The sequence below is a fragment of the Triticum aestivum genome, chromosome 3A (genome assembly GCF_018294505.1).
Source record: "Triticum aestivum cultivar Chinese Spring chromosome 3A, IWGSC CS RefSeq v2.1, whole genome shotgun sequence".
NCBI classification, from domain to species: Eukaryota; Viridiplantae; Streptophyta; class Magnoliopsida; order Poales; family Poaceae; genus Triticum; species Triticum aestivum.
Window position 1 is genome coordinate 417,054,716 of NC_057800.1, and position 10,104 is coordinate 417,064,819.

Genomic DNA, 10,104 nt, shown 5'->3' on the forward strand with positions numbered 1-10,104 from the left:
AGGGATCGACTCTACTGAAATTTTATATGTACGTACGTATTTTTCCCGGGACATCATAGGATGGAAGAGCTGGGTTTGTTTTGCAGGATCGGCTCTGCAGGCTGTTGACCCACATGGTTAAGATTGGAATTTGATCTCACATATACAATCTAATCATGGCACATGACTCACACATGTGTGCTAGGGACTAGTATATTTAGACTTAGAAAACTGACATCTTTTATCGTGGTTGGTAACATTGCTCAGGAGTCATACGGATGTTTCCGGAAACAGGTGGAATAATAAAACACCTGGAAGTGGAGTCTATAAATAGATCTCTACCCTCTAGTCTCAATATACATTGTGAGCGGCACCACGAAAAAAGCAGAGGAATTAGAGGGTAGACCGCATAGCCCACAATTTCTAACACATACGAGGGTTATAAGGTGTTGTGAAAGGCTAGTAGTCTATGTAACCAATGGAGCTTAGAATCATTTCCACGTAATGAGATTCCAAAAGTTCGATCACATCCCAACCTTTTTTATCAGCTTATGCTAATAAAACTATTAGTTACTCTTCATCTTTCATGTCAAAATTTTGGAATACAATATTTGACATCCCTTATCACACCGAATTTAGTCCCCAAAAATAATGCGGCATTGACATGCAAACAGGGTATCACACTCTCATGTCCAAGATATGGCAGGTGTACACACCTATGCTAGTTATGTTTCCTATAAGAAGCGTGTAGATCTCAAAGTTATGTCAAATTAATCATGCCATCGCTAGGATGTTTGCTTGAGACATACAAAGACTTTAATTATAGGCTTTGGGGGCACGGATTTTTGGAACATGATTCCACACAAACCCCGTCATGAATATTAAAATCATAAAAATGCTAGAAAAATCAGGCGAATTTGAATTATTATTTTTGTAACATACATGATCGTTGTTCTACTCGCGTGTAAACTTGCGTGAAGAAATGACATAGGGGGTATTCTAGGCACAAAAGAAAATCAGTGCTATAAAAAAGATCATGTTTGAAGTAATTTGGAGGTCCGGTTTTTTCCTTCACTAAGAATACGACATTCATTCACGAAATTTCATGTGTGAGTAGAACAGTCAATTAAGTTTGATGGCCTAAAATTTTACAATCGTTTGGATTTGATTGCTATTTTTTAGATTCTACTGTTCATAATGGGTGCACATGTCCACCAGTCTATTCACATGGAACCATCTACACCATTGTATTTTCGTAGGCATTGTCCTCTTGACTATTTGCTAAAAGTCCACAAGTCCATTTACATGGAACAATGTGCATCATTGTATTTTCGTAGGCATTGCCCACTACTTCCTCTGCCATCTTGGTGCTACAGTATTTCCTAAATGCCCGCCAGTCTATTTTTAAGTAGCGCGGTTTGAATCTTGTACAGATCCAGCACACCTTCAGCTCCTACTGACTGCACGCGCTTTGCCGAGGCCAGCCCCATATGTTCAACTTGTGTAACTGGATGCAGAGGTGAATCCACGGACCACCACATGATTCCTGGTTAGCAGCCACAAAGGCAAGACCACCCGAGCCATAACTGCAGCAGAAAGAAGACAAGACTCCATTCTCCCAGCTTAAGACAAATTGGGTTTGAATGAGTCCGTGGACCTAGTAGCAAGGCAATACTTCAGGGCAACCTCTCAGCCGATCACACGGCACAAAAAGAAGAGAATGCGGTCAACATCCTCAAGCTCCCCATACCATACAACACGAGATGACAATGTACAGGCCAATTCCAATGAACTCCAACAATGGAGCTCACCGCGAGATTGCCTTCTTAGCCTCTTAGGGTAAGATAACCGGCGACGGGCAGCAGGACTACGGGGAGGCTTCATGGTCTCCCCCTATTTTGGCCCTTTCTCTGTGCATAACAGTTATACATACTTATTGCTTACGAGAATTTCCAGTTCCCTCTCCCGGCCGTTTTTTTTTTCAATTTTTCCACTGTTCCAAGACAACAATTCCTCCAGGCTAGCATTAGTAACCGACGTAGACTGCAGCATTGACAATGTAGCAGTCATCGTTTTTATCTCCCATTGCTTCGATGCATGTTCCACTTGAACAGATCATCCCGCCGTCAACGACCTCGCAGCTGGTGATCTCACCACTACAAATAACGAAAAAAAGGATATGAGATATTATGTTCTAAAAGGGGGAGTATAACATGTCATGTGGTACATCAAGATGCAAATTATCAGTAGTTCAGTAACTCCACTGAATTAAAGCCTCGGAATCAGATATCCTAGGCAAGCCCTCTAACTCCCAAGTTAGCTATTGTCGATTATGATGCGCTTATATCCAAGCCTTTGTGACACTAATATTACTCAACTGTGGTGAGTTTACTGTGAATAATACCATGAAATATGGCATAAATTTTGGATTGCTTGCAACTTTGAAAGGAACATTAATTGGAGGCAACTGTATTACACTTCCAGAAAATATCATGAGTGCGTTCAACACAATATTGGAATAGCGGCTTATGGTCTCACCACTATGCTGAAATTGCCCTTGGAGTGTACAATTGGTTGCATTGTTCGAAACGGCATAAAGAAATATGCCTACCTGTTCTTCCACCGAGACAAAATTTGTATCTCTTAGATGGCATCCCTCTCAAAGGCACTGGACCAAGTTACGAAAAATATACTTCTCCATCTGAAAATCTCTTTTACATCTCAATTCGGTCTCCCGTAAGGATGGATGTATGAATACGTGTGTGATTGGCCGAAGTTCTATCACTAGCATACAAAGCTTCGATGATAGCCAATTAGTCATCTTCCCTACGTTAGCACGTCAAAAAATTACCAAACATTCCGATTTACAATAAAACGCGCCTGCTAAGATGTGCATATCACATATCAGGCATAAAGTTTTAGAGGATTCCCCCCAAAATGATTGATAATAGAACACACATGCTAACTTGTCGTAGATCACATTCGTAAAGCAGGACTTTTTTTTCGTGAAGATTAACATACCTTGCAATGGCGTGTTCATTTGAAGCAGAATACATATGGGTGTGTTAGTTGAAGCCTTAAACATCAGCCACCTGTGCAATGCGCAAATCCAGGTGCTAGATTAGGTGACACATACTTGCTAGAAGTACAGGAGGCAGGGATAGACATACAAGTGAAAACTCAGGCTGCTAAAGATACTAGCATCTAGGTGCAGACGTGCTGACCTCATGCATGGCGACTGCATGCAGCCTGCGGCCGTTAGCAAACGCTAATTAGTCCGGTCGTGTAACTCCTTTAGTGTAGCTGAGTTAGGTTCAGTTGCCGTCCACACGTAACAACCGGTCAAAATTATGGTAAAACAGCACCAGCCAAACACCTCGGTAGTTTTGGTAAAACTGAAAAAAACTACGGTTTAAGAAACTGTAGTATTCCTTGCCCGCACATTGGAACACTGTAGTTTTGAATTACCACGGTTTTCTAAAAACTGTGCTGCCAAACTAAGCCCTAGTCATCAGCCCCATGTAACTGGATGGCTATAATTTTTAAATCACATCACAGTACAACAATTTACAGAATTTGTTATATGTGAGATACTGAGATATATAGGAATACATTGAAAGAATATTACTGAAAACATATCATACTTTTAATTGCTAAAGGGCGTACCCAGTGCTGAAAGCTCCCACACAAAGTGGGGTCTGGGGAAGGGAATTTCTAGACAACCTTACCCTTGCATAATAATTCTGCAAAGAGGCTGGTTTGAACCCAGGCCGCCAGGCCACAAATGGAGAGAGACTACCACTGTGCCCGGCCCGCCCTTCATACTTTTAAATTGCTACCCAAAGATAAATTCTATTACTACTTCAATTAGATTTACTTAATTGTATTGTCAATTTGTCATTCTCAATTGTTTTACTTCCAATTTTCGGAAGTCTTGCAGCCCAATGACCTAGGATTTCCAAGAACTGTTTTTTCTTGTCAACCAAGATTGATTTGTTAGATTTCTATCTAGGATTGGTACACTTATCTGTAGTCTAATGGATAATTTGACACATTTGTTAAATTCAAGGACGATTTAAAAAGACCAATGAACTGAAATCACGGCACATGTATTATGTTCAAAATTGATGAGGATGCTCGCCTGTTATTTACTTAATCAGAATGGATTTCCAACTGTTTACTTAATCTGAGAATATGTGTATATATGATACCTAAGACAGACATAATCTTGATGTAACATTAACATATACCACTTTCTACATAGGCAATATTGATTGAGAATTATGAGACGTTCTCTTCTATAGATGGAATGGCTATGCTACACAAAACATTTAGTTTCGGGGAAGTTTTATTTGTTTTTCCCTTACATTATTCCAGCATATACCACAATCAATGGGTGGTGAAAAAAAATACATAGCATCCATCATAGATCCTGTCCGTCTCTTATTAATACAGGAAATTTCACCCTCTTTTCAGAAGTATAAGATAGATGCATACTATTTCTTAGCAGCCTCCTCGTACTTGTGCCAACACATAACTATCTATCCTATTAGGGAACATGACCAACAGCAGCTTTCTTCCTGCTAATTACGATTATTCAGTTTCATTTTTCTTTTTGACAGATGGTTCAACTTGATAGGTACGCACAATATCATGACATCTATGGAATAGTTGTTGTATCCATCCGATAGGGCAATGTGTCCGTCAAAACTTTTCTCTCCTCTGATTAACTATGACTGGTTGGACTCTTTTGTCGAGGGACGAATCAACTTCACGTGTACCATGTATCATGTGCAAGTAGCACTTCTGCTATCGTGTACAACAAAAACTATTACAAATATCTGAGGGTCCTTGTACTGTCTCAAAATGTAAGACGTTTTTTGACACTATTACATTTTGAGACAGAGGGAGTATTATCAAACCAATAGTCAGATGATCTCCTTTTGAAAACTTCTAATAAATTCCTCTAGAGAAGTGGTGGCTTAAAAAGAGCCCCCAATTAGTAAATATAGCATGCAAGAATGCCTATAGCTTTTAGGAACTGTATGAGTACTACGCAATATGCAATATTCAACTCTTGCAAGTATATCTTCTCGACAAGTCATGTAAATCGCATGATTGCTCTCCTGTATATCCACATAAGGTGCTTTCGTGATGTTGACTGTTATCTTACCTCACATTGCATAATGCCTCATAAAGTTGAACATTTAATGAGACACTAGCCTTGGTTTGGCCACCTTGTTACTTACACTTGCTAGTACACGTGGTGGTAATGTTTTCTGACCTGAATAAAATCTTCCACATCTGAAACACATGGTGGTGTTGAGAATTCTAAATCACTCAGTACATTACTGACCACACATCCTTCTGTTGTGCTGCTTGATAAAACTTTGGCAGCTTTGCCATTCACGCCCAGACGGTATAATAGGCATTTTGACTAATTCCCTTAACCAAGATTGAAATACGCATGCTCTGCAATAAGGAATATATACCTCACTCTAATGACTGAGCCAGCACTAACCTAGGACCGTGAAAATTTTCTTGTCATAAATAAGAGCCCATCACAATGGAGCATTGCACTTGATTCTAGTTCCTGCCCTTGAACGGTCAAGTTTGAAGATTTCATAGAAACAAAGAAAAGGCAGAGAAAATGCTCACTAGGGGAAGACGGCCTTGATTCTCTCAAAGTCCAACAGATGCTGCACCGGCCTCGGGACACCCAGCTTAATCTGCAGCTTCATCTGCTCACTGTTCACCCCTGGTATCGACCCTGCGGACGCAATCGGCACCAAAAGCAGGGTCAGCTGATGATCCGAGTAAACGCTTTGTGTGCCGGGGAGGTGTTCGGCGAAATAACCGAGGGAAACAGGTAAGCGATTGGGTTACCGCGGCGGAAGGCGGGGATGGAGTTGGAGGAGATGGCATCCTTGCAGGCGCGCACCGCGGCGGAGGTGATGTCCTGTCCGTGCTGGTCGTACCCGACGCCCATCTCGACGAACAGCAGCTTCATGGCCTCCTCCGCCCCTTGTTGCTGGCCATCGCGCGTCTGTGGCTGGGCTGCCGCCATGGAAGAGGAGGCGATGGCTCCGGCGACTGGCCTCTTTGCCTTGGGGGGTCGGGTTCGAAGGTGGAAGTGGGAGCGAGACGGCGGAGGGGAGAAGCACGGGGGCTGTGGTGTTCCTGGTTTTGTCAGGCAAAGGAGACTGCCGGAGAATGGCGCTGCTGATGCCATCGTGTTTTGTCTGATTTGATTTGCTCTGCTCTGCACTGACTGAATACACACTATCCTGGTCTACCCTGGTTGGGTCCGCTATCTGAAGCACTACTCCTACCAGATCTGCGAGTGTGTGACTCACAACGGAAATCTAACCTGCGAGAAGATCAATCTCTACTGCTCTTATTAGAGCAACCCCAACGGACCGATACAAACGGATGACGACTTCATTTGCTTTTTGTCCGTTTGGGTCAGCCACCTGTCCGGTGTCCGACCTGTTTTCATATGGATCGGCAGCGCGCTCAACGCGTCGATCCATATGTACAGACGTGGCCGGCTGGCTGCCTAATTTTACATTGATTTGCATTACAACATATTATGAAACGAAAATTTAACAAGCAAAATAGTTTAGCCGCCCAAATAAATAGTATAGTTAGGAACTTTTTCTACTGTCTTCATAGTTAAAAATAAAAATAAATAGTATAGTTTTACAGGCCAAATACAAATAAAAAATGTTTCACATAATTTTGCAAACGAATAAAAGAAGATACATCTATTGGTTGCCAACATGAGTTCACATATGCTCAACGAAATCATTTTGCAGTTGCACGTGAGTTTCCCAATCACGCATGTTTTCATGAAACTGAGTGAACTGCTCAAATGTTGCCGCTACTCCATGCTCAGGCACAACATTCTCACTCTGAAACTGAAAGCATTGATCGTACATACGTTCCGGACGCTCGTCTTCTACGATCATATTGTGCATGATCACACAAGCAGTCATCACCTCCCATAGTTTCTGCGTGCTCTAAGTATTAGCAGGATACCGAACGATGCCCCATCGAGATTGCAAAACACCAAAGGCACGCTCGACATCCTTTCTAGCACTCTCTTGCTCTTGGGCAAATCTTTTCCTTTTATCTCCGACGGGTTGGGTATTGTCTTGACAATAGTGGTCCACTGAGGATATATACCGTCATCCAAATAGTACCCTTTGTCGTAGTTGTGGCCGTTGACAGTAAAGTTCACCGGTGGGCTGTTGCATTCGGCAAGCCTAGCAAACACCACGAGCGCTAAAGCACGTTGATATCATTGTGTGATCCAGCCATGCCAAAGAAAGAGTGCCAGATCCAGAGATCTTGAGACGCCACGGCCTCTAGTATGACAGTGCAAACCCTGACATGTCCCTTATACTGCCCTTGCCAAGCAGAAGGACAGTTCTTCCACTCCCAGTGCATGCAGTCTATGCTGTCAAGCATCCTCGGGAAGCCCCTGCTGGCATTCATCGCCAACAAACGGGCTGTATCTTCAGCTATCGGCTCTCTCAAGTACTCAGGGCCAAAAAACAACAATCACAACCTTGCAGAACTTATACAGGGACTCTAGGCATGTAGACTCGCTCATACGGACGTACTCGTCAATAGATCACCGGGCACTCCGTATGCAAGCATTCGGATGGCGGCAGTGCATTTCTGATAAGAGGAGAAACCAATATTGCCGACAGCATCCTCTTTGCACTCGAAGTAGTCATCATAGCCGACCACTCCCTCTCTAATACGGTTGAAAACGTGCCTACTCATACGGAACCGGCGGAGGAATTTGTGATGTTTGAACAACGGGCTTGTTGTATCAAAGTAGTCCTTCCAGAGAAGGAAATGCCCGCTCTCTCGGTTACGATTCAACGCCGGAAGGTGGCCTGAAATGGAGCCCCAGAACAACGGCCGCTGGTTGTTCATGTGGTGATGGACCAACACGGCAGCCAATATCTCCTCCTCCTCGTCAGACGACGAATCGTCGGAGTCGCAAAGGAAATTGTGGAAAAAGAACTCGTCGGCGGAGTCCATTTTCGTACCTTGGCAATCTGTCGAACAGCTTGCGGGCGTCAAAGAAGGAGACGGCCGGCGAGCGGAGACGCGGCGCCCACAGACCAGCTAGCTGCCCTGCCGGCGTCCGACGAGTGTGACGGCGTCCAACGAGCGTGCCGGTCGTATGTGGCGGGGGCGGCGAGGCGTCTTCTTGGTCGCGAGCGGCTGGGCATTGGGGAAAGCGGCGGCGGGAACCAGTTTGCTCCCCGGCGGCAAAACGGTGGCGGCGGGCGACTGGGGGTAGAGGCGGCATTGCTGGGCGGATGTGGAGGCGGCGGTAGCTGGAAGAGTCACCGAAAAAAATGGGCGACGGCGGCGGTGATGGAGGAGGCGGGGCGAGGGTTGTTTGTTGGCCGGGGGTGAGAGGGGAGGCCAATGTGCCACAGACCAGCGGGCCCGGGGACAGGAGTAGGCGAGCGCGCGCGCGTCCATCGCGTGTCCGTGTCGACGCAAATCAGGCTCAAAAATGGGTCGGGAATGGGTTGCCCACGGACAAAAAACGGACGCGCGTCCGTTTGGGTCGGCGCGTTGGGCCGCCTTTTCTCTCCGCGCCGATCCAAACGGACGGCCGCAGACGAAATGGGTCGCCCCATTGGAGTTTCTCTTACAGAACTATCTTTTTTATCAAAATACTCTCACCATATTATCTTTCACAAGAATATCAACAATCTCCACGAGTGGATCTTTCATCCATCCACACACATCGCACTTCTAACTAGTTTGGCTAAATTATGGACAACACAATTAGTCTCTCTAGGGGCATGATAAAGAAAAGGGAAACGTTTGTGGCCGGCGGACCGGTTGAAACTTCCACCGGTCCCGCGCGGCGCGTACGATAAAGGGTAATCGAATGTTTCATATTTTCCTCTTCATGCAAACATCAGCCCACGGGCCTCGTGCGACAGCTGGCCCAATTGCTCGCCCAGTCCCTCCCAACCCCTTTCTCTCGCTCAGCCGCTGTCTTCTTCCTCCCGATCCCCTTCTCTCTCAACTGCTTCTTGTCTTCCTCCTTCAGATCTCGCCGATCCTCGTCTTCCTCCTTCAGATCCCGCTGCTGGCTAGCCCCAATCCCATGTAGGTCCCCATCTCCAACATCAGCGCCCACAAACACTTTTTCCATTGCCCTCGGTTTGCAGATTCATTATACCCCGGCAAGCTGGAGTTGGGAAGCTGTCATGGACATGTCGTCCGCGAGTTGCTGCTCACAGTTTCATACACTGGACCCGTCCACTAGAGATGCCGCAACCAACGACCAAAAAAGCTACAACAATTTTATTCGAAAGCTTCAACCTGCGACATATAAAGTTTCAACTGGACACCGCACACTAAAAAGCTACATCCACTCATATGAAAGCTTCAACCGTAGTTTGAAAAAGTTTCAACCAGCGAAATACAATAGTTTTATCAGACCACTGCAACTGGGCACGAGGAGCTGCAACCGTGTCCACAAGAGCTAGAACCGCAGTCCAGTGGAGCTTCAACCGCTGTCCGTGGAGCTGCATCGATTCCAGCAAAAAAAAATGCACTATTTTGTGACGCAGCAAAATGCGATTGCGGTTGTAGCTATATGGCATGCTGGTGGTAGCAATTTTCAATGCCGGTTGTAGCATGTAGCACAAATCCACGACATGTCGCTAGCCCCGTGCGTGGTCACCACACTCGCGGGTTGCAGCTTTTTGAGAACATGGATGAAGCTTTTTCAATGTACATTTGTAACATTCATCGACCTATGTCGCTGATGTTTGCAGCTCCCGTGTGAAAAGCTTGTAGCTCTGCGCAAACGTGGTTGCAGCTTTTGCCGTATACGGTTGTAACAAACGACAATGACTGCGTCTTTCAGTTGCAGCTCTGGTTCCAGCAAAACCCATCATTGGATGCAGCATCTCCAATAGCCGGTTCCAGCATATATCAAATATGTTTCCAGCATCCACATCTGACGGTTTGAGAAAATCCATGGCTGGAAGCATCAGCGGTACGATGATGGTTATACAGCGCACTAGTCACCGTCGCCAACGCCGGTAATCTTCCGACGCGCAGCAAAACACG

General features: G+C 45.2%; 1 protein-coding gene across 1 annotated transcript; it reads right to left on the reverse strand.

Annotated features, from left to right (window-relative positions):
* Positions 1-1,688: 1,688 nt before the first annotated feature.
* LOC123061470 (uncharacterized) lies at positions 1,689-6,333 on the reverse strand. Its single transcript, XM_044484594.1, has 3 exons — positions 5,866-6,333; positions 5,638-5,749; positions 1,689-2,135 (listed from the first exon to the last, which is right to left on the reverse strand). The coding sequence occupies exons 1-3, from the start codon at positions 6,209-6,211 to the stop codon at positions 2,006-2,008; spliced, it is 588 nt and encodes a 195-aa protein (XP_044340529.1). The 5' UTR covers positions 6,212-6,333; the 3' UTR covers positions 1,689-2,005.
* Positions 6,334-10,104: the final 3,771 nt, after the last annotated feature.

Coding starts and splice junctions, on each gene's coding strand:
- LOC123061470 (XM_044484594.1), bottom strand. CDS start 6,211: ATGGCATCAGCAGCGCCATTCTCCGGCAGTCTCCTTTGCCTGACAAAA. Junction 5,750..5,865: donor CATCCCCGCCTTCCGCCGCG/GTAACCCAATCG, acceptor TTGCGTCCGCAG/GGTCGATACCAGGGGTGAAC. Junction 2,136..5,637: donor ATCAAGGCCGTCTTCCCCTA/GTGAGCATTTTC, acceptor CGTTATTTGTAG/TGGTGAGATCACCAGCTGCG.